This window comes from Rhinoraja longicauda, chromosome 12, assembly GCF_053455715.1.
Source record: "Rhinoraja longicauda isolate Sanriku21f chromosome 12, sRhiLon1.1, whole genome shotgun sequence".
NCBI classification, from domain to species: Eukaryota; Metazoa; Chordata; class Chondrichthyes; order Rajiformes; family Arhynchobatidae; genus Rhinoraja; species Rhinoraja longicauda.
In genome coordinates, this window is record NC_135964.1 from 53,728,440 (window position 1) to 53,743,598 (window position 15,159).

A 15,159-nucleotide genomic window follows, 5' to 3' on the forward strand; every position below is an offset into this window, starting at 1 on the left:
CACAGATGCTGCCTGACCCACTGAGTTACTCCAGCATGTTGTGTCCACAATGTAAACCAGCGTCTGCAGTTCCTTGTTGCTGAGTTAGCCGCTGATGCTGGGTGTGCCGTGTGCTTGCAGGAGGAGTTGGCGTTTGTGTTTGAGATGCTGCAGCAGTACGAGGACGCCCTGGTGCAGTACGACGAGCTGGACGCACTCTTCACCCAGTACATCGTCAACTACGGGGCCGGTGGTAAGTCACGGGCGATAGCAGCAGCGTTAGGCCATTCAGCCCATCTAGTCCACTCCGCCATCTCCCTCTCAACCCCATTCCCCCCCTTCTCCCCGTATCCCCTGACACCCGCATTAATCACAAACCTGTCAATCTGAATAACCTTTAGTGCAAGATAAAGTCTGATCAAAGATAGTCTAAGGGTCTCCAATGAGGTAGATAGGAGCTCAGGGCCGCTCTCACATTGATGGTAGGATAGTTCAGTTCATAAGTGATAGGAGCAGAATTAGGCCATTCGGCCCATCAAGTCCACTCCGCCATTCATTCATGGCTGATCTATCTCTCCCTCCCAACCCCATTCTTCTTCCCCCCACCTCCCCCCCAACACGTGTGTGCATGCGTGCATGTGCATACGTATGGTGTGCGTGCGTGCGTGTGCGGCTCCAGCCTGACGTGTCCCTGTGCCCCTGGTGCGTGCGTGTGCGTGTGCCAGCCTGACATGTCCCTGTGCGTGTGCGTGCTCCAGCCTGACGTGTCCCTCTGCGTGTGCGTGTGTGTGCCAGCCTGACGTGTCCCTGTGTGCTTGCGTGCGTGTGCTAGCCTGACGTGTCCGTGTGCGTGTGCCAGCCTGACGTGTCCCAGTGCGTGTCCGTGCGTGTGCCAGCCTGACGTGTCCCTGTGCGTGCGTGCGCCACCCTGACGTGTCCCAGTGCGTGTGTGTGCCAGCCTGACGTGTGCGTGTGTGTGTGTGCGTGTGCCAGCCTGACGTGTCCCTGTGCCACCACAGATGGGGCCAACTGGCTGACGTCCTACTGCCAGCCGGTGCAGAGCTGGGGCGGGCTGGTTCTCCGTAAGCCGATCGACATGGACAAGAGGGAGCTGATCCAGAGTGACCGCGCCACGCTGCTGGACCTGCGCAGCTACCTGTTCTCGCGGCAGTGCACGCTGCTGGTGCTGCTGCAGCGGCCGTGGGAGGTGGCGCAGCGAGCTCTGCAACTGCTGCACAACTGCGTGCAGGAGCTAAAGCTGCTGGAGGTAGGCAGACGCATGCAGCCATTACTGATACGTAGCTCAGTGCTCAGCAAAGATACTAGAGGAGCAAGATGGAACGCTCTGTTGACATCGCCCGCACTGAAGTGTAGCACGCAATGGAGCGTAACGGCCGCCATTTTAGTAAGCTAACCCATTTTAGTAAGCAGTGTCATCAGTATCATGGGGAAGCCGTATGTGTGACGATGCCGTTAAAATACAGAATATTTCTCATCCGTCAACTCACAGATTGTTGTTATTTTTCTTTTTAAATGTCTCTGCGAGTTTCTGCCGACTAAAATGGCGCCGTGACGTGCTGCGGTTTGTCGGGTCGAGTGGTCCATCTTGCTCCTCTAGTATCTTTGGTGCTCGTGTACAGGTGCTGCCCGGCTTACGACGGAACCCCATCAGAAGCTGAGGACCACCTGGCCAGCGACACTTGTACAGTGCTCTGTACAAACATGAATTTCACTGTACAAGATGGAACTGCAGATGCTGGTTTAAAGGGCGGCACGGTGGTGCAGTGGTAGAGTTGCCGCCTTACAGCGAATGCAGCGCCGGAGACCCGGGTTCCATCCCGACTACGGGCGCTGCCTGTACGGAGTTTGTACATTCTCCCCGTGACCTGCGTGGGTTTTCTCCGAGATCTTCGGTTTCCTCCCACACTCCAAAGACGTGCAGGTTTGTAGGTTAATTGGCTTGGTGTAATTGTAAATTGACCCTGGCGTGTGTAGGATAGTGTTAGTGTGCGGGGATCGCTGGTCGGCGCGGACCTGGTGGGCCGAAAGGCCTGTTTCTGTGCTGTATCTCTAAACTAAACTAAACCGAAGATAGACACACATAACAGGAGTAACTCAGCGGGTCGGGCAGCATCTGTGGGGAACATGGATAGGTGACGTTTCACAGAGTGCTGGAGTAACTCAGCGGGTCAGGCAGCATCTGTGGAGAACATGGATAGGTGACGTTTCACAGAGTGCTGGAGTAACTCAGCGGGTCAGGCAGCATCTGTGGAGAACATGGATTAGGTGACGTTTCACAGAGTGCTGGAGTAACTCAGCGGGTCGGGCAGCATCACTGCTGAGTTACTCCAGCACTCTGTATCTATCTTCAGTACAGACTAGTATCTGCAGTTTCTTCATACAAAGTCCAACTAAAGGTAGTTAGTGATCGGATGGTTCAGTTGCCTGATAACAGCTGGAAGAAACATTCCTGACAGTCTCTCTCCCTCTCTCCCCCTCTCTCCCCCCCTCCTCTCCCCCTCTCTCTCCCCACTCTCCCTCCTCTCCCCTCTCTCTACCACCTCTCTCCCCCCCTGTCCCCCCCGTCCCCCCCTCTCTCTCTCCCCCTCTCTCTCCCTCTACCCCCTCCCTCTCCCCCCCGTCCCCTGTCTCTCCCCTGCCCCCCTGCCCTGTCCCCTCTCTCTCCCCCGTCCCCCTCTCCCCCCTGCCCTGTCTCCCTCTCCCCCCTGTCCCCCCCCCCCTCTCTCCCCTCTCTCTCCCCCCCCGTCCCCTCTCTCTCCCCCCTTCTCTCCCCCTGTCCCCCTCTCTCCCCCTGTCCCCTCTCTCCCCCCTGTCGTCGTCCCCTCTCTCCCCTCTCTCTCCCCCCTGTCTCCCCCCTCCCCCCTCTCTCCCCCCTGTCCCCCCTCTCTCCCCCCCCGTCCCCTCTCTCTCCCCCCTTCTCTCCCCCTGTCCCCCTCTCTCCCCCCTGTCCCCTCTCTCCCCCCCTGTCGTCGTCCCCTCTCTCCCCTCTCTCTCCCCCTGTCTCCCCCCTCCCCCCTCTCTCCCCCCTGTCCCCCCTCTCTCCCCCCTGTCCCCCCTCTCTCCCCCCTGTCCCCTCTCTCCCCCCTGTCGTCGTCCCCTCTCTCTCCCCTCTCTCTCCCCCCTCTCTCCCCCCTGTCCCCCCCTCTCTCCCCCCTGTCCCCCCTCTCTCCCCCCTGTCCCCCTCTCTCCCCCCTGTCCCCCCTCTCTCCCCCCTGTCCCCCCTCTCTCCCCCTCTCTCCCCCCCCTGTCCCCCCCTCTCTCCCCCCTGTCCCCCCTCTCTCCCCCCTGTCCCCCCTGTCCCCCCCTCTCTCCCCCCCTGTCCCCCCTCTCTCCCCCCCTCTCTCCCCCTGTCCCCCCTCTCTCCCCCCTCTCTCCCCCCTGTCCCCTCTCCCCTCTCTCTCCCCCCTGTCTCCCCCCTCCCCCCTCTCTCTCCCCCTCCCCCCTCTCTCTCCCCCTGTCCCCCTCTCTCTCCCCCTGTCCCCTCTCTCTCCCCCCTGTCTCCCCCCTGTCCCCTCTCTCCCCCCTGTCCCCCCCTCCCCCCTGTCCCCCCTCTCTCCCCCCTGTCCCCCCTCTCTCCCCCCTCTCTCCCCCCTGTCCCCCCTCTCTCCCCCTGTCCCCCCTCTCTCCCCCCTGTCCCCCTCTCTCCCCCCTGTCCCCCCTCTCTCCCCCCTCTCTCCCCCCTGTCCCCCCTCTCTCCCCCCTGTCCCCCCTCTCTCCCCCCTCTCTCCCCCCTGTCCCCTCTCTCCCCTCTCTCTCCCCCCTGTCTCCCCCTGTCCCCTCTCTCTCCCCCCTGTCTCCCCCCTGTCCCCCTCTCTCCCCCCTGTCCCCCCTCTCTCCCCCCTGTCCCCCCCCTCCCCCCTGTCCCCCTCCCCCCTGTCCCCCCCTCCCCCCTGTCCCCCTCCCCCCTGTCCCCCCTCTCTCCCCCCCTCTCTCCCCCCTGTCCCCTCTCTCCCCTCTCTCTCCCCCCTGTCTCCCCCCTCCCCCCCTCTCTCTCCCCCCTCCCCCTCTCTCTCCCCCTGTCCCCTCTCTCTCCCCCTGTCCCCTCTCTCTCCCCCCCTGTCTCCCCCCTGTCCCCTCTCTCCCCCCCCTGTCCCCCCTCCCCCCTGTCCCCCCCCTCCCCCCCTGTCCCCCTCCCCCCTGTCCCCCCCTCCCCCCTGTCCCCCTCCCCCCCTGTCCCCTCCCCCCCCCCTCTCTCCCCCCCTGTCCCCCCGCTCTCCCCCCCTCTCTCCCCCCTGTCCCCCTCTCCCCCCCCCTGTCTCCCCCCTGTCCCCCCTCCCCCCCTCTCTCCCCCCTGTCCCCCCTCTCTCCCCCCCTGTCCCCCCCCCCTGTCTCCCCCCTGTCTCCCCCCCCCTGTCCCCCCCCCCCAGGTGTGTGTACCCCGGGGGGCGGTGAGTTGCTGGGTGTTCCTCAGTTGTCTGGAGGTGCTGCAGAGGATCGAGGGCTGCTGTGAGCGCCCCCAGCTGGACAGCAACTGCAACCACACCGTGGGGCTCTGGGCCTACGCTACCGAGAAGGTACGGCCGCCACACTCGGTACACGTGAACCCGTGTGTCTGACCGCCGCCGCCACGCCTGGCACACGTGGATCCGTGTGTCTGACCGCTGCCATGTGTGGTACATGTGGATCCGTGTGTTGAAGCACCACTGCCACGTGTGGCATACGTGGACCCGTGTGTCTGACCGTCGCCGCCACGCCTGGCACACGTGGATCCGTGTGTCTGACCGCTGCCATGTGTGGTACACGTGGACTCGTGTGTCTGACCCGCCACCACGCGTGGTACATGTGGATCGTGTGTCTGACCGCCACCACGCGTGGTACATGTGGATCCGTGTGTTGGAGCACCACTGCCACGTGTGGCATACGTGGACCCGTGTGTCTGACTGCTGCAGAAGTCCATGCTCCATCTTCACCCCCAGTGTTCATGGGTGATAGGAGCAGAATTAGGCCATTCTGCCCATCGAGTCTACTCCGCCATTCAATCAATAGACAATAGGTGCAGGAGGAGGTCATTCGGCCCTTCACCGTGATCATGGCTGATCATTCTCAATCAGTACCCCGTTCCTGCCTTCTCCCCATACCCCTGATTCCGCTATCCTTAAGAGCTCTATCTAGCTCTCTCTTGAAAGCATTCAGAGATTTGGCCTCCACTGCCTTCTGAGGCAGAGAAATCCACAGATCATGGCTGATCTCTCTCTCCCTCCTAACCCCATTCTCCTGCCTTCTCCCCATAACCCCTGACACCCGCACTAATCAAATATCTGTCAATCTCCGCTTTTAAAAATACAAGCTTACGCCCTCCACGGGCCGTCTGTGGCAATGAATCCCACAGATTCACCACCCTCTGACTAAAGAAGTTCCTCCTCATCTCCTTCCTAAACGAACGTCCTTTAATTCTGAGGCTGTGCCCTCTGGTCCTAGACTCTCCCACTAGTGGAAACATCCTCTCCACATCCACTCTATCCAGGCCGCTCACTATTCTGTGTGTTTCAATGAGGTCTCCCCTCATCCTTCTAAACCCCAGCGAGTACAGGCCCCAGTGCCCACAAACGCTCATCATCTGTTATCCCAGTAACCCTATAAATCGCCCGAACACCCGTGCTAATCTAGTGCTGCCTGTGTGGAGTTTGCATGTTCGCCCAGAGAGAAAATAGGTACTGGCTAGAAGGGCCAAATGGCCTCCTCATGCACCTATTTTCTATGTTTCTAACAGACTTGTTGGAAGGATGTCAGTGGATGGAATAAAAGTTGGTACCTGTTACGAGAGGATGTGACAGTCACATCGTAACACGGTGGCGCAGCGGGTAGAGCTGCTGCCCGACAGCGCCAGAGACCCGGGTTCCATCCTGACTGCGGGCGGGTGCTGCCTTTGTGGAGTTTGCATGTTCTCCCCGTGACAGTGTGGGTTTCCTCCGGGCACTCCGGTTTCCTCCCACATTCCAAAGACGTGGCCTGTGTAAATTTTTGCACGGTTCTCTCTCTCAAGAGAGAGCTAGATAGAGCTCTTAAGGATAGCGAGTCAGGGGTATGGGGAGAAGGCAGGAACGGGGTACTGATTGAGAATGATCAGCCGTGATCACATTGAATGGTGGTACTGGCTCGAAGGGCCGAATGGCCTCCTCCTGCACCTATTGTCTATTATTTTGTATTTTATTTTTTCATCCTGAATAAAGTTTACTTTGATTTTTACTTTTTAAAGTAAGATGGACACAGAGTGCTGGAGTAACTCAGCGGGTCAGGCAGCATCTGTGGTGTAAAGGGATGGCTGACGTTTCACAGAGTGCTGGAGTAACTCAGCGGGTCAGGCAGCATCTGTGGTGTAAAGGGATGGCTGACGTTTCGGGTCGAAACCCTTCTTCAGACTGAGAGTCAAGGGAGAGGATGCAGGATTTTGGGGGAGTCCAGAACAGTCACACAGGGGGGGGCCACACAGTCACACAGGGGGGGGGCCACACAGTCACACAGGGGGGGCACACAGTCACACAGGGGGGGGCACACAGTCACACAGGGGGGGGCACACAGACACACAGGGGGGGGCCACACAGTCACACAGGGGGGGCCACACAGTCACACAGGGGGGGCCACACAGTCACACAGGGGGGGCACACAGTCACACAGGGGGGGGAACACAGTCACACAGGGGGGGGCACACAGTCACACAGGGGGGGCACACAGTCACACAGGGGGGGGCACACAGTCACACAGGGGGGGGCACACAGTCACACAGGGGGGGGGCACACAGTCACACAGGGGGGCTACACAGTCACACAGGGGGGGGCACACAGTCACACGGGGGGGCACACAGTCACACAGGGGGGCTACACAGTCACACAGAGGAGGGCCACACAGTCACACGGGGGGGCCACAACAGTCACACATGGGGGGGCCACACAGTCACACATGGGGGGGCCACACAGTCACACAGGGGGGCCACACAGTCACACAGAGGGGGGCCACACAGTCACACAGGGGGGGGCACACAGTCACACAGGGGGGGGCACACAGTCACACAGGGGGGGCCACACAGTCTAAGAATAAAGGGGAGGCCGTTTAAAACTGAGGTGAGAAGGAACTTTTTCACCCAGAGAGTTGTGAATTTGTGGAATTCCCTGCCACAGAGGGCAGTGGAGGCCGATTCACTGGATGAATTTAAAAGAGAGTTAGATAGAGCTCTAGGGGCTAGTGGAATCAAGGGATATGGGGAGAAGGCAGGCACGGGTTATTGATTGAGAATGATCAGCCATGATCACAATGAATGGCGGTGCTGGCTCGAAGGGCCGAACGGCCCTCCTCCTGCACCTATTTTCTCTGTTTCTATGTTCAACAGTTCAACAGAGCTTTATTTGTCATTCGGTACCAAGGTACCGAACGAAACTACATAGCAGTCACAACACAAAAACGAACACAAGACACACGACCCCAACACAAACGTCCATCACAGTGACTCCAAACAACCCCCTCACTGTGATGGAGGCAACAAAACTTCCACTCTCTTCCCCCCCCACGCCCACGGACAGACAGCTCGTCCCCGACCGACCCGCACAGTCCCCGCAAGGGGATGGAAGTCCCCGCGACCGAGCCGCACCGGGCGCTGAAACATCCCGCGGCCGAGCCGGGCGGTGGAAGGCCCCGCGGCCGAGCCTATGAGAGGGGAACGTGAGATATAGAAGGAACTTAGGAGCAAAACAATATAAAACGAAATGTGGGACTCAAATCGATGTGGTCTAGGTGACGACCAGTAAACAGACAGAGGAACTCAACAGGACAACAGTGAAACTAGAACGATGACTGGGGGGGGGGGGGGTGGAGAGAGGGGATACAAGGACTACTTGAAGTTGGAGACATCAACAATCACACCACTGGGGTGTAAGCTGCCCCTTGCAGATATTTTTTATTCTGCAGCTCACAGCTGAACAAAGTAACTCTCAGTCTGAAGAAGGGTCTCGACCCGAAACGTCACCCATTCCTTCTCTCCAGAGATGCTGCCCGACCCGCTGAGTTACTCCAGCACTCTGTGTCTACCCTCACTCTCTTAACGTGAGGGGAAGTGTGGATCTGTTCAGTGCCCGCTCGCTGTGGCAGTGTGATGCACAGATAGATCGCCCCCCCTCTGACTCTCTCCCTCTCTCTCTCTCTCCCCTCTCTCTCTCCCCCCCTCTCTCTCTCCCCTCTCTCTCTCCCCTCCTTCTCCCTCCCCCCTATCTCTCTCCCCCCTCTCTCTCCCCCCTCTCTCTCCCCCTCTCTCTCTCCTCCCCTCTCTCTCCCCCCCCTCTCTCTCCCCCCCCTCTCTCTCTCCCCCTCTCTCTCCCCCCTCTCTCTCTCCCCCTCTCTCTCTCCCCCTCTCTCTCCCGCCTCTCTCTCCCCCCTCTCTCTCCCCCCTCTCTCTCCCCCCTCTCTCTCCCCCTTCTCTCTCTCCCCCTCTCTCTCTCCCCCCTCTCTCTCCCCCCTCTCTCTCCCCCCTCTCCCCCCTCTCTCTCTCCCCGCCTCTCTCTCCTCCCTCTCTCTCCCCCCCTCTCTCTCCCCTCTCTCTCCCCCTTCTCTCTCTCCCCCCCTCTCTCTCCCCCTCCCTTCTCTCTCCCCCCCTCTCTCCCCCCCCTCGCTCTCTCCCCCTCCCTCTCCCCCCCTCTCTCTCCCCCCCCCTCTCTCTCCCCCCCTCTCTCTCCCCCCTCTCTCTCCCCCCCCTCTCTCTCCCCCTCCCTCTCTCCCCCTCCCTCTCTCCCCCCCTCTCTCTCCCCCCTCTGTCCATCCACAGCTGAAGTCTCTGGGGGACCAGTGTGGGCTGGTCAGTGAGGGGGGGGCCGGACTCTGCAGATCTGAACCGCACGGTGGACGTGTTGGCGGGGCTGGGGGCCGAGAGACCTGAGACCGGTGAGTGGGAGCGCCTGACAGCTCCCCCATCCCCCCTCATCCCCTCCCCACCCTTTCCCTCCCCTCCCCTCCCCATCCCTCCCCAACCCATCCCTCCCCACTCCTCCCCAACCCACCCCTCCCCTCCCCCAACCCACCCCCTCCCCAACCCACCCCTCCCCAACCCTCCCCTCCCCGCTCCTCCCCATCCCTCCCCAACCCTCCCCTCCCCGCTCCTCCCCATCCCTCCCCACCCCTCCCCAACCCACCCCTCCCCTCCCCACCCCTCCCCAACCCTCCCTCCCCGCTCCTCCCCACCCCTCCCCTCCCCGCTCCTCCCCACCCCTCCCCAACCCTCCCCTCCCCGCTCCTCCCCGCTCCTCCCCATCCCCTCCCGAACCCTCCCCTCCCCAACCCACCCCTCCCCTCCCCACCCCTCCCCACCCCGCTCCTCCCCACCCCTCCCCACCCCAGCTCTACCCGCTGCGCCACCGTGCGGCCCGGTCTCCACCGCTCTGACGCCTCTCTCCTCTTGCAGCCAGTAGCCCCAGAGTCCGTACAAGACCCTCAATGAGGCCCTGTCGTCCGTGGAAGCCTTTGAGAAGCATTACTTGGTAAAGACCGCGTGTGTACGTGGGACTGCGCTCCGTGTGTACGGTGGGGACCGCGCTCCGTGTGTACGGTGGGGACCGCGCTCTGTGTGTACGTGGGGGACCGCGCTCCGTGTGTACGTGGGGGACCGCGCTCTGTGTGTACGGTGGGGACCGCGCTCTGTGTGTATGCGGGGGGGGTAGCACCCCACCACGGGGGGGGGGGGGGTGTAATGGAGGAGAGTGGACGCGATGGGCCGAATGGCCTAATTCTACTCCAATAACTTGTGAGAGAAGGGGTTGGGGGGGGAATTGCTTGCAGACTCCGGTTGAGTTTTACTTTAGAGATACAGCACGGAAACAGGCCCTTCAGCCCATCGAGTCGGCGCCGACCAGCGACCCCCCCCTTACAATCTTACTTGCTGCAGGTTTCCAGGCCCATTAACAAAAAAAGACGCAGATAAATATCTGAAGAAGGGTCTCGACCCAAAATGTCACCCATTCCTTCTCTCCAGAGACGCTGCCCGACCCGCTGAGTTACTCCAGCACTCTGTGTGGTATCTGATGGTCCGTGAAGGGGCAGAGAGAGAGTCCTGTTGCTGTTGCTGCTGTGGGTGGGGGTTGGCGGAGTGGGACAGGGGTGGGGTTCCTGCCTCCACCACCCACACCTTCTGTTGGTCCTCACCCCCCTGTCTGTCTGTCCCCGTTTGTGTCTGCAGGAGCTGTCGGACATGGCGATGGAGATGTACAAGACCGTCGGCCGCAACCGCTCCGCTCAGCTGTTGGGGAAGGAGGTGGCCGACTACTACATGTATGTGCGCGGCACACGGTGTAACCCCCCCGCCGCCCGCCCCGGCCCATGGCACTCCCCCTCCCGCACAGTGCCCCCCGCCCCGGCCCACAGCACCCCCCTCCCGCACAGTGCACCCCCCCGCCCCGGCCCATGGCACTCCCCCTCCCGCACAGTGCCCCCCGCCCCGGCCCACAGCACCCCCCTCCCGCACAGTGCCCCCCGCCCCCGGCCCACAGCACCCCCCTCCCGCACAGTGCCCCCCGCCCCGGCCCACAGCACCCCCCTCCCGCACAGTGCCCCCCCCCCGCCCCGGCCCATGGCAGCCCCCTCCCGCACAGTGCCCCCCCCCTGCCCAGCCCAGCCCGCGGCACCCTCCCTCCCACACAGTGGGACGGCCCCCCCAGCCCACGGCACTCCCCCTCCACGCAGTACCCCCCCCCACCCGGCCCACGGCACCCCCCCCTCCCACACAGTGGGACGGCCCCCCCAGCCCACGGTACCCCCCCTCCCACGCAGTACCCCCCCCAGCCCAGCCCAAGCACCCCCCCCCTCCCACACAATACCCCCACCCCGGCCCACGGCACCCCCCTCCCACGCAGTGGGACGGCCCCCCCAGCCCACGGCACCCCCCCTCCCACGCAGTACCCCCCCCCACCCCGGCCCACGGCACCCCCCCTCCCACACAGTGGGACGGCCCCCCCAGCCCACGGCACCCCCCCTCCCACGCAGTACCCCCCCCAGCCCAGCCCAAGGCACCCCCCCCCCTCCACACAATACCCCCACCCCGGCCCACGGCACCCCCCCTCCCACGCAGTGGGACGGCCCCCCCAGCCCACGGCACCCCCCCTCCCACGCAGTACCCCCCCCAGCCCAGCCCAAGGCACCCCCCCCTCCCACACAATACCCCCACCCCGACCCACGGCTCCCCCCCTCCTGCACAGTGCCCCCCAGCCCACAGCACCCCCCTCCCACGCAATGCCCCCCCCCGGCTCATGGCACCCGCCCCCCCCCCACGCAATACCCCCACCCCGGCCCTTGGCTCCCCCCCTCCTGCACAGTGCCCCCCCCCAGCCCACAGGACCCCCCTCCCACGCAATGCCCCCCCCCGGCCCATGGCACCCCCCCTCCCACACAGTAGGACTCTCCCACTAGTGGAAACATCCTGTCCACATCCACTCTATCCAGGCCGCTCACTATTCTGTACGTTTCAATGAGGTCCCCCCTCATCCTTCTAAACTCCAGTGAGTACAGGCCCAATGCCCACAAATGCTCATCATAGGTTAACCCACTCATTCCTGGGATGGTTCTTGTAAACTTTAAATGTTGTGATAGTCCCAGCCTCAACTACCTCCTCCAGCAGCTTGTTCCATTACACCCACCACCCTCTGTGTAAAAACCTCAGGTTCCTATTGAATCTTTCTCCCCATCACCTTAAACCTATGTCTCCTGGTTCTTGATTCCCCGACTCTGTTCCCTCTATATGATCACCCCTCATCCTCCTGCGCTCCAAGGAACAGAGTCCCAGCCTGCTCAACCTAATGTGTAAGCAGGAAGTGCAGATGCTGGTTTACACCAAAGATAGACACAACATGCTGGAGTAACTCAGCGGGTCAGGCAGCATCTGTGGAGAACATGGACACAGAGTGCTGGAGTAACTCAGCGGGTCAGGCAGCATCTGTGGAGAACATGGACACAGAGTGCTGGAGTAACTCAGCGGGTCAGGCAGCATCTGTGGAGAACATGGATAGGTGACGTTTCACAGAGTGCTGGAGTAACTCAGCGGGTCAGGCAGCATCTGTGGAGAACATGGATAGGTAACGTTTCAGGTTGTGTCTGAAGAAGGGTCTCGACCCGAAACGTCACCCATTCCATCTCTCCACAGATGCTGCCTGACCCGCTGAGTTACTCCAGCACTCTGTGTCTTATCTTCGATTTAAAGCAGCATCTGCAGTTATATTTGTGGTGGTTGTTTATTGTAGTTATAGTTTCCGTTATCTGTGGTGCATAAGCCGTATCGTTCTTCCACCCGTCAGCTGTTGTTGTTGTTGTTTGTGTTACAGGCGGAAGGGTGAGCCGGAGAAGGCGGAGAGCTACCTACAGGAAGCACTGAAGACCTATGTGTTGGAGGGCTGGCCTCTGCTCATTGCCCACACCAGGAAGCAGCTGGCCGAGTGTCAGAAACGCCTGCTGCAGACCCAGAAGTATCCTTGCAGCGCAGCGGGTGGAGCTGCTGCCTCACCGCGCCAGAGACCCGGGTTCCCATCCCGACCTCGGGCGCTGTCTGTGCAGAGTTTGCACGTTCTCCCCGTGACCTGCGTGGGTTTTCTCCGGGCGCTCTGGTTTCCCCCCCCGCACTCCAAAGACGTGCGGGTTTGTAGGTTAATTGGCTTTGGTATAACTCAGTGGGTCAGGCAGCAACTGTGGAGAACATGGATAGGTGACGTTTCACAGAGTGCTGGAGTAACTCAGCGGGTCAGGCAGCATCTGTGGAGAACATGGATAGGTGACGTTTCACAGAGTGCTGGAGTAACTCAATGGGACAGGCAGCATCTGTGGAGAGAAGGAATGGGTGACATTTTGGGTCGAGTCCCTTCTTCAGATGTTTATCTGTGTCTTTTTATGTTAATGGGCCTGGAAAGCTGCAGCAATAAGATTGTAAGGGGGATCGCTGGAGAACATGGGGGGATCTCTGGAGAACATGGATAGGTGACGTTTCAGGTCAAACACCATGCGGAACGTCACCCGTTCCTTCTCTCCACAGATGCTGCCTGACCCGCTGAGTTACTCCAGCACTCTGTGTTTCGTTGTGAGCTGCCCGAGTGGAATGTGAGACTTTCACACGCGTGTGGTTGCCGTGTGGCGTGCGTGAGGCCCGCTGTGCTGCGTTGTTTGGGTGAGGACGCGTGTAGCCGGGCATCGGTTGTTGCCTTAACGGGGCGTGCCAGCTACCTCCAGACCAGCAGCCTGCTGGCAGCTGACCCGTGCCTCGCAGAAACCCAGCGTCTCCACTACTGCCAGCAGATCATCAAGATGGCCACAGACCCCCACACAGAGCAGGGTAAGCCCCTCCGTCTCTGCACTGCCGGGGGGGGGGGGAAGGGGGAATGGGGTAACCACCAACCCCCACCCCATGGTCTCTGTCTCTGCACTGCCAGAGGGGGGAGAGGGAATGGGGTGGGGTGGGTGCTGGGTCTGGAGTGGGTGGGGTGGGTGTGTGGGGTGGGTGTTTAGGTAGGTGGGTGCTGGGTCCCTGTGTTTGGGGTGGGTGGTGAGGTGGGTGGGTGTTTGGGTGGGGTGTGTGGTTGGGTCGCTGTGTTTGGGTGGGTGGGTGGGGTTGGGTGGTGTGTGGGTGCGGGCTCTGATGCCACCGTGCTTGGTTCCCTTACAGAGGAGCGTGTGGCGCTGGCGATGGAGGGCTTTGCCCGTCTGCGGAGGCTGCGGTTCGAGCCGGCCGGGGCGGTGGTGCACGTGGGCGGCACGCTAGACATGGAGCTGACCGTCCACAGTCTGATGCCCGTGGCCGTGCCCCTCGACCACCTCTCCTGCACCTGCACCTGTCCCCGGGCAAGGGGGCGGGCAGGGGGGGTGAGAGGGGGGGTGAGGGGCCGGGCAGGGCAGGGGTAGCCGGTGGCGTGGTGGTGTTTCCCGGCGCGGGGGGCGGGCAGGGCGGCGTGGAGCTGTACGAGCTGCACGACCGCAGCCCCTCCGACAACAGCCTCGCCTCCAGCGGCCTCGTCTGCAAGAACATGCACCTCCTGCTGCGCCACCAGGAGAGCAGCGGCTTCACTGAGCGCCCCGCCGCCCCCGCTGCCTGAAGACAGCGCGCGGTCCCTGCACACCGCTGCACTGGTGCTGCAGCCTGGAGACAACACGGTGACCCTCACCGCACAGGCAGGTGCCCCCCGAAATACCCCCGCCCCCCGAAATACACCCGCCCCCCGAAATACCCCCGCCCCTCGAAATACACCAGCCCCCCAAATACCCCCGCACCCCAAATACACCAGCCCCCCAAATACCCCCGCACCCCCAAATACACCAGCCCCCCAAATACCCCCGCACCCCCCAAATACACCAGCCCCCCAAATACCCCCGCACCCCCAAATACACCAGCCCCCCAAATACCCCGCACCCCCAAATACACCAGCCCCCCAAATACCCCTTGCACCCGAAATACACCGGCCCCCCGAAATACACCCCCCCAAATACCCCCAACCGCCGAAATACCCCCGCACCGAAATACTCCCACCCCCCCCAAATACCCCCGACCCCCCCCAAATACCCCCCGCCCCAAAATACCCCCGTCCCCCAGAATTACCCCCCCCGAAATACCACCGCCCCGAAATACCACCGTCCCGAAATACCCCCCCCCCGAAATACACCCGCCCCCCCCTGAAATACCCCCATCCCGAAATACCCCCGCCCTGAAATACCGCTGCCCCCCGAAATACACCGGCCCCCCAAATACCCCCCGCCCCGAAATATACCGGCCCCCAAATACCCCGACCCCCCCATATACCCCCTCCCCCGAAACATCCCCGCCCCCCCCAAATACCCCGCTCCGAAATACCCCCGCCCCCCTGAAATCCCCCCCGTAATACCCCCACCCCCGAAATACCCCGCTCCCCGAAATACACCGGACCCCCGAAATACCCCGCTCCCCGAAATACACCGGACCCCCGAAATACCCCCGCCCCCGAAACATCCCTGCTCCCCCAAATACCCCCGCCCCCTCAAAATACCCCTGCCCCTGAAATACCCCCTCCCACGCCCGAAATACCCCCTGCCCCCCGAGATACCCCCACCCCCCAAAATACCAGTGTGTGTGGGTCAGTGTGTGTGTGTGTGGGTCAGTGTGTGTGTGTGTGTGTGTGTGTGTGAGGGTCAGTGTGTGTGTGGGTGGGTGTGTGTGTGGGTCAGTGTGTGTGTGTGTGT

At 62.0% G+C, this 15,159-nt stretch overlaps 1 protein-coding gene across 1 annotated transcript in view; it reads left to right on the top strand.

Annotated features, from left to right (window-relative positions):
- trappc10 (trafficking protein particle complex subunit 10) overlaps positions 1-14,115 on the top strand; it is a 31,932-nt gene extending 17,817 nt beyond the window's left edge. Inside the window, 11 exon segments of the mRNA XM_078408830.1 lie at positions 121-232; positions 999-1,246; positions 4,368-4,514; positions 8,750-8,788; positions 8,790-8,869; positions 9,383-9,458; positions 10,154-10,245; positions 12,288-12,428; positions 13,173-13,285; positions 13,616-13,765; positions 13,768-14,115. Of these exon segments, the coding sequence (XP_078264956.1) occupies positions 121-232; positions 999-1,246; positions 4,368-4,514; positions 8,750-8,788; positions 8,790-8,869; positions 9,383-9,458; positions 10,154-10,245; positions 12,288-12,428; positions 13,173-13,285; positions 13,616-13,765; positions 13,768-14,042 (1,473 nt within the window). The 3' untranslated portion in view covers positions 14,043-14,115.
- Positions 14,116-15,159: the final 1,044 nt, after the last annotated feature.